The 18,524-nt window shown below is 38.0% G+C and overlaps 1 protein-coding gene across 1 annotated transcript in view; it reads right to left on the reverse strand.

The window, feature by feature from the left end:
• Positions 1–18,524, reverse strand: part of CAGE1 (cancer antigen 1) — a 59,246-nt gene that overhangs the window by 4,566 nt on the left and 36,156 nt on the right. The window contains exons 12-13 of the mRNA XM_066266512.1: positions 11,475–11,545; positions 929–997 (exon numbers count right to left, since the gene is read on the reverse strand). Coding sequence (XP_066122609.1) covers positions 929–997; positions 11,475–11,545 — 140 coding nt within the window. The remainder of the gene's footprint in view (positions 1–928; positions 998–11,474; positions 11,546–18,524) is intronic.

Consider the following 18,524-nt stretch of genomic DNA (forward strand, 5'->3'; position numbering starts at 1 on the left):
GCTATTTCCCAACTTCTGGGAAAAGCATTTCAAAGCTCTGTAGGTGATCTCCTGGAAACCCCTTCACAAGCTTCTATGTAAAAGAGGTAGAAGTACTTGGTGTAATGGAAGCTCACAACTTGATGGAGTCAGAGAAATCCATTCTCTTTTCTTTTCCCCTCTTTTATATGTTAGATCTGGCCAAGGGATAGGAGTTATAAAACAAGTTCCCTGACATTTCCTTCAGAATCTCTTTACCTGGAGAAAACTCACTCTTATTTTGAGAACTAGTAAATGATTTATTAGCACCTGAGGAATCAGACCAGGAACAGTCCAATTTAAAAATCCTACTGTTGCCTGACCTGCGGTAGCACAGTGAATAAAGCGTCAACCTAGAAGGCTGAAGTCACCGGTTCAAAACTCTTCGGCTTGGTTGATCAAGGCACATATGAGAAGCAACTGCTACGAGTTGATGCTTCCCGCTCTTCCCCTCCACCTTTTTCTCTCTCCTCTCTAAAATTAAAAAAAAAAAAGGAAAGAAAATCCTTCTGTGGTCTTAACCCCATTCGGTTTACAAATATACCTTGTAGCATTAAATATAGACTACAATAGTTAACATTAGTGCCACAAAATCTGGTCTGTTATATATTTATAGCAGGGTAAGCTGTTTTATGGTAGACAAATCTTTACTCATAATCTTTATAGGATCTTCCTTGGAAGTGATCAGAAGATCCAAGAGGACAGGGAACCTGGCTTTCCAGTTCAGATCATACAAAAAACATTTATCAAGCAATTATTTTTTGCTAGGCAAAAGAACCCCAAGTATTTTCATATAATATCATGTTTATCTTAAATTGAGATAAAATCTTTTAAAAAATTTATTACTTATTATTATACATATGTTCTAAAGTTAATGACATTATTTATAAAAAGAAAAAGAAACACCTACCTTGGTTTTCTAGCTCTCTCTCGGGGTCTCCTAATTAAATCTTCCAAATATTTATTTCTCTCTTCTAAACTGAAAGAAGAAATAATACAAATTTATGACTATAATTGGCTTTTCTACACTAACATTTTTATAGATTCTTTGGAAGATCTGAGTAGATAAATTCAAATGTGATCTAGTCTTCTCCACATTATGCATCCATCTCACTATATGGGTGTTTGGGATTATTTCCTAGCAACTCAAATTATTTAAACAGTTTTTCCTTTTATATGTTCCAGTGGTGATGCAGGAAAGTAGATAGTAGCAAACCTACAAAGTGACACTTAGATGTTCTATTTATTTATACAGTGGTAGAGAACTGATCACCCTGTATGAGTAAGTAAACACAACACTATCCTGAGATTACCTATGAAAAACATGCCCTGAGCAGTGAACTGCTTTCACATGGGGAAGTGTGCAGTGGTGTTACAGGAAGAATCACAGCATTCAAGGGGCATGCTAAAGATTTTCTTGTGTTCCGTTTTTTATGTGTTTTAGCAAAAGAGATACTAGTAGGTACTCTTGTTGCCCCATGAAGGGCAAATTCAATTGAGATAGCCTCCTCCCAAACTCCATTCCCATCCAGGGAGGGCATATTAGTTCCCTGGGGCTGCTGTAACAACCATACAAGTAGAGGCTTCAAACAACACAGTTATTCTCCCATGTCTGGGGGGTCAGAAATCTGAAGTCAGTTTCACTGGGCTGAAATCAAAGTGTCTGCAAGGAAAGGCTCCCTCCAGAGGCTCTGAAGGCAAATGCTTTGCAGTGCTTTTCCTGTCTTCTGTAGCTGTCTTCATTCCTTGGCTCACAGCCCCTTCTTAGCATTGTCTTTTCTACCCCTGCTCCTGTACCCACAATGCCTTTTTCTGTCATCAAATTTCTTTCTTTCACCCTCTTGTAAGGATAATTGTAATTGCATTTAAGGCCTGGTGCACTACACAGGATGATCTCTCATATCAAGATCCTTAATTCAATCACATTTGCAATGTTTCTTTTGTCATGTAAGGAAACATTCACAGGATCCAGACACTAGGATTTAGATTATCTTTAGGGACCATTTTTCAGCCTGCCATAGAGTGTATTACAGACCCTTAGGGGACAGGAAATTCTATTGCAAGGGTCTTTACCTCAAATGCTATGGGAGAGTCAGGCAAGTATGTGACATGACTAAAGCTAGATAAATGTGGATTCAGATAAACCAGAGATCACCCTATCCCCTGCCTAAAGAAAGAAGTTGTTGTCCCTGACCGGTTGGCTCAGTGGATAGAGTGTCAGCCTGGTGTGCAAATTTCCCAGGTTCAATCCCTGGTCAGGGCACACATGAGAAGTGACCATCTACTTCTCTATCCCCCATTCCCCCTTTCCTCTTTCTTCCCCTCCTGCAGCCAGTGGCTTGATTGGTCCAAGCATCAGCCTCAGGCACTGAGAATAGCTTGGATGATTCCAGCATTGGCCCCAGATGGGGTTGCTGGGTGGATCCTGGTTAGGGTGCATGTGGGAATCTGTCTATCCCCACTCCTCTCACTTAAAAATAAAGTTGTTATTCAGCTCTTGCCAAATGTTGCCATGTGAGATTGCTGCAGCTATGATGTCAGGTCTTATATTTAAAGTAGAGAGGCAAATCTAAATTTTTACAGAAAATCATTCTTTTAAAATTTTGGCAGTAATTCAAAAATACTTTAAATATCATATGGACCAAAAAAAACAAAACAAAACAAAACCCAGAACTGACTCAGGATATAACTCGTAGGCTGTCATTTTGAAAACAGCTTAATAGTCCAGAGTTATCAAGATTTTGTTTTCAAAGGGTAAAGACAAGAAGTTGTCCAACCCAGGAAGTGATGACAATATTTATTATTTATTAAATATGTCAGTCCTTTGTATACCAAACCTGAGTCTATCATGGTTCATTATCAGAGAAATGGCATGGAATAAATGTTTTGTATTTATAGAGTTGAAAAAAAAAGGGCCAACCCTTGGGGGAAGAGTATACTCAGAGAGAGAAAGTGAAGAGTTTTTCCAGGTGTGAGCAAAGCACCAGTAAAATATATTCACACACAGTGTTTCTGTGTATAGAGCTGAGAGCGAAAAGCGACAACCCAAGCCTAAGTAGATGGAGGTCCCTGGTTTACTGTGGCGGGATGGATGTCCTCCCTTAGAGGGTGAAATGATGATGCTAACTGTACCATGCCATCAGGTGGTGAGATCTCCCGCTTGGGAGGTGACATTTCCCCATTCGAGAGTGGAACTCAGACTTCCCCTCCATTGAGTTGGCATGTATTTAAAGTGTATAATTTAATGTTTTGACACACATATACAAGTGGGTAGCAATTATCACAATCAGGATATGAACATATCCATAACCCTCCAAATTTTCCTCATATAACTTTATAACTTCTACCTCCCATTCCTCCTCGCTCCCACATCCACAGAAAACTACCGATTCATTTCCTTTCACTATAGATTAGTTTCTATTACCTAGAATTTTATATAATAGAATCTCATACTCAGCCTAATTATTTTGAGAGTCATCTATATTGTTTTATGTAATGTCATTTGTTTATTATCATTATTATTATTATTATTATTATTATTATTGCTGAGTAGTATTCCACTGTGTGGCTACATCACAATTTGTTCATCATTTCACCATTAAAAGGACATTTGGGTTGTTTCGAATCTGAAGCTTTACAAAAAAAGCTGCTGTAAACATTAATTTTTGTGTAAACATATGCTTTTTTTTTCTTGGATCAACACACAGGAGTAGGGTGGCTGAATCATAGGGTGGTGTATATTTAATTTTTTAAGAAGCTGCCAAACTGGTTTTTTTTTTTAATATTAATATTTTTTTATTAAATTTAATGCAGTGACATTGATAAATCAGGGTACATATGTTGAGAGAAAATATCTCTAGATTATTTTGACATTTGATTGTGCTGTATACCCCTCCCCCAAAGTTAAATTGTCTTCTGTCACCTTCTATCTGGTTTTCTTTATGCCCCTCCCCTCCTCTAACCCCTCTCTCCTTCTTCACCCCCTCCCCCCTCCCCCAACCCCCCCCCCCCGCCCCTGTTGCCATCACATTCTTGTTCATGTCTCTGAGTCTCATTTTTATGTCCCTTCTATGTATGGATTCATCTCAGTTTTTTTTCTGATTTACTTATTTCACTCCGTATAATGTTATCAAGGTCCATCCATGTTATTGTAAATGATCTGATGTCATCATTTCTTATGGCTGAGTAGTATTCCATAGTATATATGTACCAAAGTTTTTTAATCCACTCGTCCACTGACAGACACTTGGGCTGTTTCCAGATCTTCGCTATTGTGAACAATGCTGCCACAAACATGCGGGTGCATTTCTCCTTTTCGAGCCGTTCTATGGTGTCCTTGGGGTATATTCCTAAAAGTGGGATAGCTGGGTCAAAAGGCGGTTCGATTTTCAGTTTTTTGAGGAATCTCCATACTGTTTTCCACAGTGGCTGCACCAGTCTGCATTCCCACCAGCAGTGCAGGAGGGTCCCCTTTTCTCCACATCCTCGCCAGCACTTATTCTGTGTTGTTTTGTTGATAAGCGCCATTCTGACTGGTGTAAGGTGATATCTCATTGTGGTTTTAATTTGCATTTCTCTAATGATTAGTGATGTTGAGCATTTTTTCATATGCCTATTGGCCATCTGTATGTCCTCTTTGGAGAAGTGTCTATTCATCTCTTTTGCCCATTTTTGGATTGGGTTGTTTGTCTTCCTGGTGTTGAGTTTTACAAGTTCTTTATAAATTTTGGTTATTAACCCCTTATCAGACGTATTGTCAAATATGTTCTCCCATTGTGTAGTTTGTCTTTTTATTCTGTTCTTGTTGTCTTTAGCTGTGCAAAAGCTTTTTAGTTTGATATAGTCCCATTTGTTTATCCTGTCTTTTATTTCACTTCCCCGTGGAGATAAATCAGCAAATATATTGCTCCGAGAGATGTCGGAGAGCTTACTGCCTATGTTTTCTTCTAAGATGCTTATGGTTTCACGGCCTACATTCAAGTCTTTTATTCATTTTGAGTTTATTTTTGTGAGTGGTGTAAGCTGGTGATCTAGTTTCATTTTTTTGCAGGTAGCTGTCCAATTTTCCCAACACCATTTGTTAAAGAGGCTGTCTTTACTCCATTGTATTTCCTTGCCTCCTTTGTCAAATATCAGTTGTCCATAGAACTGTGGGTTTATTTCTGGGTTCTCTGTTCTATTCCATTGATCTATATGCCTGTTCTTATGCCAGTACCAGGCTGTTTTGAGTACAATGGCCTTGTAGTATAACTTGATATCAGGAAGTGTGATACCTCCCACTTTATTCTTCTTTTTTAAGATTGCTGAGGCTATTCGTGTTCTCTTTTGGTTCCATATAAATTTTTGGAATATGTGTTCTATATCTTTGAAGTATGTCATTGGTATTTTAATTGGTATTGCATTGAATTTATAGATTGCTTTGGGTAATATAGACATTTTAATGATGTTTATTCTTCCTAACCATGAGCACGGTATATGCTTCCACTTGTTAGTATCTTCCTTGATTTCTTTTATCAATGTTTTGTAATTTTCCGAGTACAAGTCTTTAGTCTCCTTGGTTAAGTTTACTCCTAGGTACTTTATTTTTTTGGTTGTAATTGTGAAGGGGATTGTTTCCTTAATTTCTCTTTCTGACTGTTCATTGTTGGTGTATAAAAATGCTTCTGATTTCTGAGTATTGATTTTATATCCTGCCACTTTGCTGAATTCATTTATCAGGTCCAGTAGTTTTTTGACTGAGACTTTAGGGTTTTCTATATACAATATCATATCATCTGCAAATAATGATAGTTTTACTTCTTCTTTTCCAACTTGAATGCCTTTTATTTCTTCTTCTTGTCTGATTGCTGTAGCTAGGACTTCCAGGACTATGTTAAATAAGAGTGGTGAAAGGGGGCACCCCTGCCTTGTTCCTGATCTTAAGGGTATTGCTTTTAATTTTTGCCCATTGAGTATGATGTTGGCTGTGGGTTTCTCATAGATGGCTTTTATCATGTTGAGGTATGTTCCCTGTATTCCCACTTTGCTGAGAGTTTTGATCATGAATGGGTGCTGGATTTTATCAAATGCTTTTTCTGCATCTATTGAAATTATCATATGGTTTTTCTCCTTCTTTTTGTTTATGTGATGAATCACATTGATTGATTTACGAATATTGTACCAGCCTTGCCTCCCCAGAATAAATCCCACTTGGTCATGGTGTATGATTTTTTCCATATATTGTTGGATCCGGTTTGCTAATATTTTGTTGAGGATTTTCAATCTATATTCATCAGAGATATTGGCCTATAATTTTCTTTCTTTGTGTGGTCTTTGCCTGGTTTTGGAATCAGAATTATGCTCGCCTCATAAAAGGAGTTTGGAAGTCTTCCTTCCTCTTGAATTTTTTGAAATAGTTTGAGAAGGATAGGAGTTAGTTCTTCTTTGAATATTTGGTAGAATTCCGTTGTGAAGCCATCGGGCCCCGGGCTTTTCTTTGTTGGGAGTTTTTTGATAACTGTTTCGATCTCCTTTGGTGTAATTGGTCTGTTTAAGTTTTCTGATTCTTCCAGATTGATTTTTGGAAGATTGTACGTTTCAAGGAATTTGTCCATTTCATCTAGGTTGTCTAGTTTTTTGGCATACAGTTCTTCATAGTATTTTCTTACAATATTTTGTATTTCTGTTGTGTCAGTTGTTATTTCTCCTCTCTCATTTCTAATTTTATTTATTTGAGTCCTCTCTCTCTTTTTCTTGGTGAGTCTACTTAAAGGTGCATCAATCTTGTTTACCTTTTCAAAGAACCAGCTCCTAGTTTCATTGATCCTCTGTATTGTTTCTTTAGCCTCTATGTCATTTATTTCTGCTCTGATCTTTATTATTTCCTTCCTTCTACTACATTTGGGCTTTACTTGCTGTTCTTTTTCTAATTCTTTTAGATGCAGGGTTAAGTTGTTTATTTGAGCTTTTTCTAGCTTCTGAAAGTGTGCCTGTAGTGCTATGAACTTCCCTCTCAGCACTGCTTTCGCTGTGTCCCATAAATTTTGAGTTGTTGTATGCTCATTGTCATTCGTTTCTAGGAATTTCTTTATTTCTTCTTTGATCTCATTCTTAATCCATTCATTATTTAACACCCTGCTATTTAGTTTCCATGTGTTTGAGAATTTTTGAGCTTTTCTGCTGTGATTCATTTCTAGTTTCATGCCGTTGTGATCGGAGAAAGTGCTTGATATGATTTCAGTCTTCTTAAATTTGTTGAGAGCACTTTTGTGCCCTAACATGTGGTCTATCCTAGAGCATGTACCATGAGCACTTGAAAAGAATGTATATTCTGCTGCTTTAGGGTGAAAGGTTCTGAAGATATCTATTAAATCCAGTTCATCTAGTGTTTCCAATAAGTCTGCTGTTTCTTTGTTAATTTTCTTTCTTGAGGATCTATCTAGTGATGTTAGTGGGGTATTGAAATCCCCTACTATTATAGTATTGCTGTTGATCTTGCCCTTTAAATCCATCAAAGTCTGCTTTATATATTTGGGTGCTCCTATATTAGGTGCATAGATATTTATAATAGTTATATCTTCCTGTTGGATTACTCCCTTTATCATTATGTAGTGGCCTTCTTTATCTCTTACTATATCCTTTGTTTTAAAGTCCAATTTGTCTGATATAAGTATTGCTACCCCAGCTTTTTTTTCATTTCCGTTTGCATGAAACATTTTTTTCCATCCTTTTACCTTCAATCTGTGTGTGTCTTTTGTTCTAAGGTGTGTCTCTTGTAGACAACATATGTATGGGTCCTGTTTTCTTATCCACGCAGCTACCCTATGTCTTTTGATTGGATCATTTAATCCATTTACATTTAAGGTTATTATTGATATGTAGTTGTTTATTGCCATTTTCTTCTTTAAAGGTGTATTCCTTTTTCTTTTTTTTTTTCTGTATTCTTTTCCCACTTTATCTCTTTACACCAGGCCCCTTAATATTTCCTGCAGCATTGGTTTGGTTGTAATGAATTCCTTGAGTTGTTTTTTGTCTGGGAAGCTTTTTATTTCTCCTTCAATTTTAAACGATAGCCTTGCTGGATAAAGTAGTCTTGGTTGTAGGTTCTTGTTCTGCATTACTTTGAATATTTCTTGCCATTCCCTTCTGGCCTCAAGTGTTTCTGTTGAGAAGTCAGATGTCATCCTTATGGGGGCTCCTTTGTAGGTGATAACTTTTTTTTCTCTTGCAGCTTTTAATATTTTCTCTTTATCGCTTAGCTTTGATATTTTAATTATGATGTGTCTTGGTGTAGGTTTCTTTGGGTTTCTCTTTAATGGAGTCCTCTGTGCTTCTTGGATTTGTGAGAGTTTCTCTTGCATTAATTTAGGGAAGTTTTCAGCTATGATATGATTGAACAAAGTCTCTATCCCTTGTTCTTTTTCTTCTTCAGGAACCCCTATGATGCGGATGTTATTTCTCTTCATGTTGTCACAGAGCTCTCTAAGAGTTTCCTCTGACTTTTTGAGTCTTTTTTCTCTTTTCTTCTCTGCTTTCATGCCTTCATTCCAGTTGTCTTCTAACTTGCTGATTCGATCCTCTGCTCTATCTATCCTGTTTTTAATTCCTTCCATTGTGGTCTTTATTTCTGATATTGTATTTGTCGTCTCCAACTGATTCTTTTTTATACTTGCTATTTCTTTATTTAGGTTTTCAAACTCCCCCTCCATTGTTGTTCTAAGATCCCTAAGCATCCTTACAATCATTATTTTGAACTCCGCATCTGGAAGTTTGATTATTTCCATATCACTCAGTTCATCTCTCGAAAGTGTCTCTTGTGGTTTCATTTGGATTGCACTCCTTTGTTTTCTCATCTTCTTCTTCTTTTTTTTTTTTTTATTTGTAGAGTTGATTGAGTCTAGGCTTGGTGTTGTCTGCCTCCAGTTTTCAGTTGTGTTATTTTTAGGTCTTCGTGGGTTGGTATCAGCTATTATTTGTAATCCACTTTCGGATTTGGGCAGCTTTGATGTCTTGATTTGTTTGTTTTCTTAACAGGTGATAGTCTTGTTAACTGATCTCAGCAGGGGGCTTCCTTGAAACTGTATCCAGGAATGCTGTGGGTGTAACCTGAGACGCTGAAGGTCTCTTCCTCCAACTAATCTCACTGGGGGCAGGGTTTTTTCTCTCAGCTTCAGTAGGGGGAGGTGTATCTCAGATCTCCATGGAGACCTGAGTTACTGCCCCTCCTCCCCACTTCTTGTTTTCAGCTGTGTCTTGTTGTGCTGATTGGAGCTGGATAGATGTCCGGAGATCTCTGATCCGGAAGCACTTCAGCTCTGTTTTGTGAAAGGTCAGTCCCTCCCCCAGCTATGGCCGCCTCCAGCACGAATGAGTCAGCTTTTTTATTTTGTTTCTTGCATACCTTAGCCCCTCACAGTCTGTCCCTCTCCCTGTCTTTTCCACTTGGGAGATAAGTTGGTCTTTTCAACCCACCTTGCTCCCTGGCCACCAGGTAAGTGGCTGTGAGCAGTAGTTTCTGCTCTTTTTCCTCTGTGAAATCCTCTCTGGGCTCTCAGCCTCACCCCCCTCCTTCCCTTCCTGTAAGCAGAGGAGATTCAGGCACTCCTTACCAGGATTATTGTGGCTTCCTCTTTGCTCCTTGGTTTTTGAGAGCTGTTCTTGCAGTTCAGTGTTGGTTTTTCATGCTGATTTTTTCTAAATTGATTTGTATTCCAGTTTGGTGTTGAGAGCTGGGTGTCTGTGCATCCGCCTACTCTGCTGCCATCTTCCATGAATCGCCAAACTGTTTTTTAAAGTGGTTGGGTCATATCACATTTCCACCAGGAGGGTATGAGTACTTCAGTTGTCCATCCTCTCCAAGACTTGGTATGGTCAGTCTTTTAGACATTCTAATAGGTGTATTGTGGTATTCATTGAAGTTTTAATTTGCCTTTTAATCATGTTGAATATCATTTCACATGCTCTTCCTGGTAAAGTGTTCAACTCTGTTTAGTTTTATTGGGCTGTTTTCTTTTTCTTCTTTCTCTTTTTCTTTCTTTCTTTCTTTCTTTCTTTTTTTTCTTTCTTTCTTCCTTTTTTGAGAGAGGCAGGAAGGGAGAGAGATGAGAAGCATCAACTCATAGTTGTATTACTTTAGTTGTTCATTGGTTGCTTCTCATTATGTGCCTTGACCAGGGGGCTCCAGCCAAGCCAATGACCCCTTGCTCAAGCCAGTGACCTTGGGCTCAAGCGAGCAATGTTGGGCTTCAATCCAGCAACCTTTGGGCTCAAGCCGGATGAGCCCATGCTCAAGTCAACAACTTCGGAGTATCACACCTGTGATCTCAGCGGCCCGGGGGATGCTCTACCCACTGCACCACCACCGGTCAGGCAACTTGATATTGTTTTAAAAATATTTGGTTATTCATTATTTTTGTATTTCATGAGCCCCTGATGATTGGGCTGTTTTCTAGATTCTAAAGTAGTGGGGAGTCTAATTTTATTGCTCTCGAGTGTACAACAACATTGCCTGCCCCTACCAAATTTAAAACTTGCCTACATCAGTCTGAAAAGTAAGAAAAAATTTAAATCACTCATTCTGCTTAGAAACAATAGTAAAAAACAAAAGAAAACTTTCTGAATTACAAATACCTATGCTGTCTTCAATTATCTTGTGGTGAGTTAGCCTTATTTATACAAAGTTCATATATTGGGAGGTGCCTAGGCTCTAGAAATAGCCAGAATAGTATAAATAAAATTGGAGACAGGATAAAGGAAGAAGCACATGATAAACTAGAATAATAAGTAAGTAGAAAACTTTGCAGAATGTGAAAACACCAATTTGGGAGTGTTTCAAGCTAAATTTCATTGTAATGAAAAAGTTTATTTGATTCTTTATATACGTATGCATGTTTCATTTGGGGTACATTAAAAAACTCTTTGTGAATAAATCCTAAGCATTTCAATGTTAGTTTACTGAATACCACAGCAATGTTCTCCAAAATTCATTGGATGTTTCTCACTGATCCCTTCACTGCTCACGACCCTACCCTCCTTCCCTGAAATCAAAAGGAACTCTGAGAACAGAAGATGAAACTCTGGTGATTCAAATAGTCCAGACATTCAACAGACTAACTGTATTACTGAAAAATGGTGTTAAGTTATAAAACTGCAGCCCAGGTTGGGTAGCTCAGTTGGTTGGAGTGTTGTCCCAATATTCCAAGGTTTTGGGTTTGATCCCTAGGGTCAGGGCACATACAAGAATCAACCAATGAATACATAAATAAGTGGAATAACAAATAGATGTTTCTCTCTCTCTATCCTTTCCTCTCTCCCTAAAGAAAATACATACATACATACATAAAATTTTTAAAATGTATAAATCTGCATTTTTCTTCTTTCTAAGGGTCTAAGGACAAATGAATCTAACAAGCCAGAGAGCAAAATAAAACATCAGCAAATGTTTACAAAATTAAAAATTAAGCTTTTTTTCTACTTACTGTGTAATATGGGAATGAAATATCTTGAGCCGTTGGTCAGCACATTTAATAATTTCTTCATATGATGTAACCTTGAAAAAATAAGTTTAAAATATTCTTGGATAAATTCTAGAATTTTAATTTTGTGGGTTTTTTTTTCTTTTGAAAATCTCGACAAATTGAAGTTCCATTATGACTCTCATGAATGAAAATTTTATAACAGGCAAAATATGATTATATTTTGAAAACAGAAATAGAAATGGAATTATAATGTGTCTGTTCATCATGCCGATAGTGACGAAAAGTAGACAAATGCAGTGAGACAACTATGATCTTGTTGTCTTCCAGACAAGTGGTACTAAGGAATACAGTCCATTTGGTTAAAGTTAATGCAGTTTATTTTTAAAAAGTTTTTTATTAACCATTTATTAAGATATTATTCACATAGTATACCATGTACATTGACTTTTCATGTATTCACAAATATGTGCATTCATCACCACAATCAATTCTAAAATAGTCTTATTAGCCCAAAAAGAAACCTCACATCCCTTACCTGTCACTCCCTACACCCTCCATGTCCCTACCCCTGGGCAACCACTAATCTACATTCTGTCATAGATTTGATCATTCTGGATTTTTCCTATAAATGGAATCATATACAGGGGGTCATCGGGTTACGACAATTTCAACATATGATGTTTTGAGTTTACTATACTCACTCCCATAAAACCTAAAAAAAAAAATTAAGATGAGAAATAACTGAAAACTGGAGGCAGACAACACCAAGCCTAGACTCAACCAACTCTACAAATAAAAAACCCAAAACCAGACAATGAGAAAACAAGGAAGTGCAATCCAAATGAAACCACAAGAGACACCTTCAAAAGATGAACTGAGTGATATGGAAATAATCAAACTTCCAGATGCGGAGTTCAAAATAATGATTGTAAGGATGATTAGGGATCTTAGAACAACAATGGATGGTCATTATGAACACCTAAATAAAGAAATAGCAAGTATAAAAAAGAATCAGGCCCTGGCCGGTTGGCTCAGTGGTAGAGCGTCGGCCTGGCGTGCGGGGGACCCGGGTTCGATTCCCGGCCAGGGCACATAGGAGAGGCGCCCATTTGCTTCTCCACCCCCACCCCCCTCCTTCCTCCCTGTCTCTCTCTTCCCCTCCTGCAGCAGAGGCTCCATTGGAGCAAAGATGGCCCGGGTGCTGGGGATGGCTCCTTGGCCTCTGCCCCAGGCGCTAGAGTGGCTCTGGTCGCGGCAGGGCGACGCCCCGGAGGGGCAGAGCATCGCCCCCTGGTGGGCAGAGCGTCGCCCCTGGTGGGCGTGCCGGGTGGATCCCGGTCGGGCGCATGCAGGAGTCTGTCTGACTGTCTCTCCCCGTTTCCAGCTTCAGAAAAATAAAAAAAGAAATAAAGAAAAAAAATAGAAAAAAAAAAAAAAGAATCAGTCGGAGATGACAAATACAATATCAGAAATAAAGACCACAATGGAAGGAATTAAAAACAGGATAGATAGAGCTGAGGATCGAATCAGCGAGTTGGAGGACAACTGGAATGAAGGCATGAAAGCAGAGAAGAAAAGAGAAAAGAGACTCAAAAAGTCAGAGGAAACCCTTAGAGAGCTCTGTGACAACATGAAGAGAAATAACATCCGCATCATAGGGGTTCCTGAAGAAGAAGAAAAAGAACAAGGGATAGAGACTTTGTTCAATCATATCATAGCTGAAAACTTTCCTAAATTAATGCAAGAGAAACTCTCACAAATCCAAGAAGCACAGAGGACTCCATTAAAGAGAAACCCAAAGAAACCTACACCAAGACACATCATAATTAAAATATCAAAGCTAAGCGATAAAGAGAAAATATTAAAAGCTAAAAGAGAAAAAAAAAGTTATTACCTACAAAGGAGCCCCCATAAGGATGACATCTGACTTCTCAACAGAAACACTTGAGGCCAGAAGGGAATAGCAAGAAATATTCAAAGTAATGCAGAACAAGAACCTACAACCAAGACTACTTTATCCAGCAAGGTTATCATTTAAAATCGAAGGAGAAATAAAAAGCTTCCCAGACAAAAAACAATTCAAGGAATTCATTACAACCAAACCAATGCTGCAGGAAATGTTAAGGGGCCTGCTGTAAACAGATCAAAGTGGGAAAAGAATATAGCAAAAAAGGAATACACCTTTAAAGAAGAAAATGGCAATAAACAACTTCATATCAATAATAACCTTAAATGTAAATGGATTAAATGATCCAATCAAAAGACATAGGGTAGCTGCGTGGATAAGAAAACAGGACCCATACATATGCTGTCTACAAGAGACACACCTTAGAACAAAAGATACACATAGATTGAAGGTAAAAGGATGGAAAAAAACATTTAATGCAAATGGAAAAGAAAAAAAGCTGGGGTAGCAATACTTACATCAGACAAATTGGACTTTAAAACAAAGGATATAATAAGAGATAAAGAAGGCCACTACATAATGATAAAGGGAGTAATCCAACAGGAAGATATAACTATTATAAATATCTATGCACCTAATATAGGAGCACCCAAATATATAAAGCAGACTTTGATGGATTTAAAGGGCGAGATCAACAGCAATACTATAATAATAGGGAATTTCAATACCCCACTAACATCACTAGATAGATTCTCAAGAAAGAAAATTAACAAAGAAACAGCAGACTTATTGGAAACACTAGATGAACTGGATTTAACAGATATCTTCAGAACCTTTCACCCTAAAGCAGCAGAATATACATTCTTTTCAAGTGCTCATGGTACATTCCCTAGGATAGATCACATGTTAGGGCACAAAAGTGCTCTCAACAAATTTAAAAAGACTGAAATCATATCAAGCACTTTCTCCGATCACAATGGCATGAAACTAGAAATGAACCACCACAGAAAAGCTCAAAAATTCTCAAACACATGGAAACTAAATAGCAGGTTGTTCAATAATGAATGGATTAAGAATGAGATCAAAGATGAAATAAAAAAATTCCTAGAAACGAATGACAATGAGCGTACAACAACTCAAAATTTATGGGACACAGCAAAAGCAGTACTGAGAGGGAAGTTCATAGCACTACAGGCACACTTTCAGAAGCTAGAAAAAGCTCAAATAAACAACTTAACCCTGCACCTAAAAGAATTAAAAAAAAAACAGCAAGTAAAGCCCAAATGTAGTAGAAGGAAGGAAATAATAAAGGTCAGAGCAGAAATAAATGACATAGAGGCTAAAGAAACAATATAGAGGATCAATGAAACTAGGAGCTGGTTCTTTGAAAAGGTAAACGAGATTGATGAACCTTTAAGTAGACTCACCAAGAAAAAGAGAGAGAGGACTCAAATAAATAAAATTAGAAATGAGAGAGGAGAAATAACAACTGACACAACAGAAATACAAAATATTGTAAGAAAATACTATGAAAAACTGTATGCCAAAAATCTAGACAACCTAGATGAAATGGACAAATTCCTTGAAACATACAATCTTCCAAAAATCAATCTGGAAGAATCAGAAAACCTAAACAGACTGATTACAACAAATGAGATCGAAACAGTTATCAAAAAACTCCCAACAAAGAAAAGTCTGGGGCCCGATAGCTTCACAATGGAATTCTACCAAATATTCAAAGAAGAACTAACTCCTATTTTTCTCAAACCATTTCAAAAAATTCAAGAGGAAGGAAGACTTCCAAGCTCCTTTTATGAGGCGAGCATAGTTCTGATTCCAAAACCAGGCAAAGACAACACAAAGAAAGAAAATTATAGGCCAATATCTCTGATGAATATAGATGCTAAAATCCTCAACAAAATATTAGCAAACCGGATCCAACAATATATGGAAAAAATCATACACCATGATCAAGTGGGATTTATTCTGGGGAGGCAAGGCTGGTACAATATTCGTAAATCAATCAATGTGATTCATCACATAAACAAAAAGAAGGAGAAAAACCATATGATAATTTCAATAGATGCAGAAAAAGCATTTGATAAAATCCAGCACCCATTCATGATCAAAACTCTCAGCAAAGTGGGAATACAGGGAACATACCTCAACATGATAAAAGCCATCTATGAGAAACCCACAGCCAACATCATACTCAATGGGCAAAAATTAAAAGCAATACCCTTAAGATCAGGAACAAGGCAGGGGTGCCCCCTTTCAGCACTCTTATTCAACATAGTCCTGGAAGTCCTAGCCAGAGCAATCAGACAAGAAGAAATAAAAGGCATTCAAGTTGGAAAAGAAGAAGTAAAACTATCATTATTTGCAGATGATATGATATTGTATATAGAAAACCCTAAAGTCTCAGTCAAAAAACTACTGGACCTGATAAATGAATTCAGCAAAGTGGCAGGATATAAAATCAATACTCAGAAATCAGAGGCATTTTTATACACCAACAATGAACAGTCAGAAAGAGAAATTAAGGAAACAATCCCCTCACAATTACAACCAAAAAAATAAAGTACCTAGGAGTAAACTTAACCAAGGAGACTAAAGACTTGTACTCAGAAAATTACAAAGCATTGATAAAAGAAATCAAGGAAGATACAAACAAGTGGAAGCATATACTGTGCTCATGGTTAGGAAGAATATACATCATTAAAATGTCTATTTTACTCAAAGCAATCTATAAATTCAATGCAATACCAATTAAAATACCAATGACATACTTCAAAGATATAGACACATATTCCAAAAATTTATATGGAACCAAAAGAGAACACGAATAGCCTCAGCAATCTTAAAAAAGAAGAATAAAGTGGGAGGTATCCCACTTCCTGATATCAAGTTATATTACAAGGCCATTGTACTCAAAACAGCCTGGTACTGGCATAAGAACAGGCATATAGATCAATGGAACAGAACAGAGAACCCAGAAATAAACCCACAGTTCTATGGACAACTGATATTTGACAAAGGAGGCAAGGAAATACAATGGAGTAAAGACAGCCTCTTTAACAAATGGTGTTGGGAAAATTGGACAGCTACCTGCAAAAAAATGAAACTAGATCACCAGCTTACACCACTCACAAAAATAAACTCAAAATGGATAAGACTTAAATGTAGGCCGTGAAACCATAAGCATCTTAGAAGAAAACATAGGCAGTAAGCTATCCGACATCTCTCGGAGCAATATATTTGCTAATTTATCTCCACAGGGAAGTGAAATAAAAGACAGGATAAACAAATAGGACTATATCAAACTAAAAAGCTTTTGCACAGCTAAAGACAACAAGAACAGAATAAAAAGACAAACTACACTATGGGAGAACATATTTGACAATACGTCTGATAAGGGGTTAATAACCAAAATTTATAAAGAACTTGTAAATCTCAACACCAAGAAGAAAATCCAATCCAAAAATGGGCAAAAGAGATGAATAGACACTTCTCCAAAGAGGACATACAGATGGCCAATAGGCATATGAAAAAATGCTCAACATCACTAACCATTAGAGAAATGCAAATTAAAACCACAATGAGAGGGGCCCTGGCCGGTTGGCTCAGTGGTAGAGCGTCGGCCTGGCGTGCAGAAGTCCCAGGTTCGATTCCCGGCCGGGGCACACAGGAGAGGCGCCCATCTGCTTCTCCACCCCTCCCCCTCTCCTTCCTCTCTGCCTCTCTATTCCCCTCCCGCAGCCGAGGCTCCATTGGAGCAAAGATGGCCCAGGCGCTGGGGATGGTTGCTTGGCCTCTGCCCCAGGCGCTAGAGTGGCTCTGGTCATGGCGGAGCATCGCCCCCTGTTGGGCAGAGCGTCGCCCCTGGTGGGCGTGCCGGGTGGATCCCGTTCGGGCGCATGCGGGAGTCTGTCTGACTGTCTCTCCCCGTTTCCAGCTTCAGAAAAATACAAAAAACAAACAAACAAACCCCCCCCCCCAAAACCACAATGGGATATCACCTCACACCAGCCAGAATGGCGCTCATCAACAAAACAACACAGAATAAGTGCTGGCGAGGATGTCGAGAAAAGGGAACCCTCCTGCACTGCTGGTGGGAATGCAGACTGGTGCAGCCACTGTGCAAAACAGTATGGAGATTTCTCAAAAAACTGAAAATCGAACTGCCTTTTGACCCAGCTATCCCAGTTTTAGGAATATACCCCAAGGACACCATAGAATGGCTCCAAAAGGAGAAATGCACCCGCATGTTTGTGGCAGCATTGTTCACAATAGCAAAGATCTGGAAACAGCCCAAGTGTCCGTCAGAGGACGAGTGGATTAAAAAGCTTTAGTACATATATACTATAGAATACTACTCAGCCATAAGAAATGATGACATCGGATCATTTACAATAACATGGGTGGACCTTGATAACATTATACAGAGTGAAATAAGTAAATCAGAAAAAAACTAAGAACTATATGAATTCATACATAGAAGGGACATAAAAATGAGACTCAGAGACATGAACAAGAATGGGATGGCAACAGGGGTGGGGGGTGGGGGAGGGGGGATAGGGTGAAGAAGGAGAGAGGGGTTGGGGGAGGGGAGGGGCACAAGAAAACCAGATAGAAGGTGACAGAAGACAATTTAACTTTGGGGGAGGGGTATACAGCACAATCAAATGTCAAAATCATCTAGAGATGTTTTCTTTCAACATATGTACCCTGATTTATCAATGTCACTGCATTAAATTCAATAAATAAATTTAAAAAAATTAAGATGTGAGTGTCTTGGTTTACGCTGTTAGCGTCGTACTTACAGACTATGTGGATGTACTACTTAGTTTAGCAGTACAATGTACAGGGCAGTATATTTATGTCTTTTTCCTTTTTCTGTGGTTTAGTTGTGTTTTTACGTTCTAGATTATGATTTTACAACTGTGTTAGGACAGGTAAATAACATAGGCTAGGGTGTGTTTCAACTTACACCAAATTTCGGGTTATGTTACTGTCATAGGAACAGAACTGTGTTGTAACCTGAGGATCCCCTGTACTATGTGACCGTAAAAAAGAAGAAAATCTTGCTTTTTGAAACAGCATGGATGGACTTGGAGATTATTATGCTAAGTGAAATAAGTCAA

This window comes from Saccopteryx bilineata, chromosome 3 (genome assembly GCF_036850765.1).
Source record: "Saccopteryx bilineata isolate mSacBil1 chromosome 3, mSacBil1_pri_phased_curated, whole genome shotgun sequence".
NCBI lineage: Eukaryota > Metazoa > Chordata > Mammalia > Chiroptera > Emballonuridae > Saccopteryx > Saccopteryx bilineata.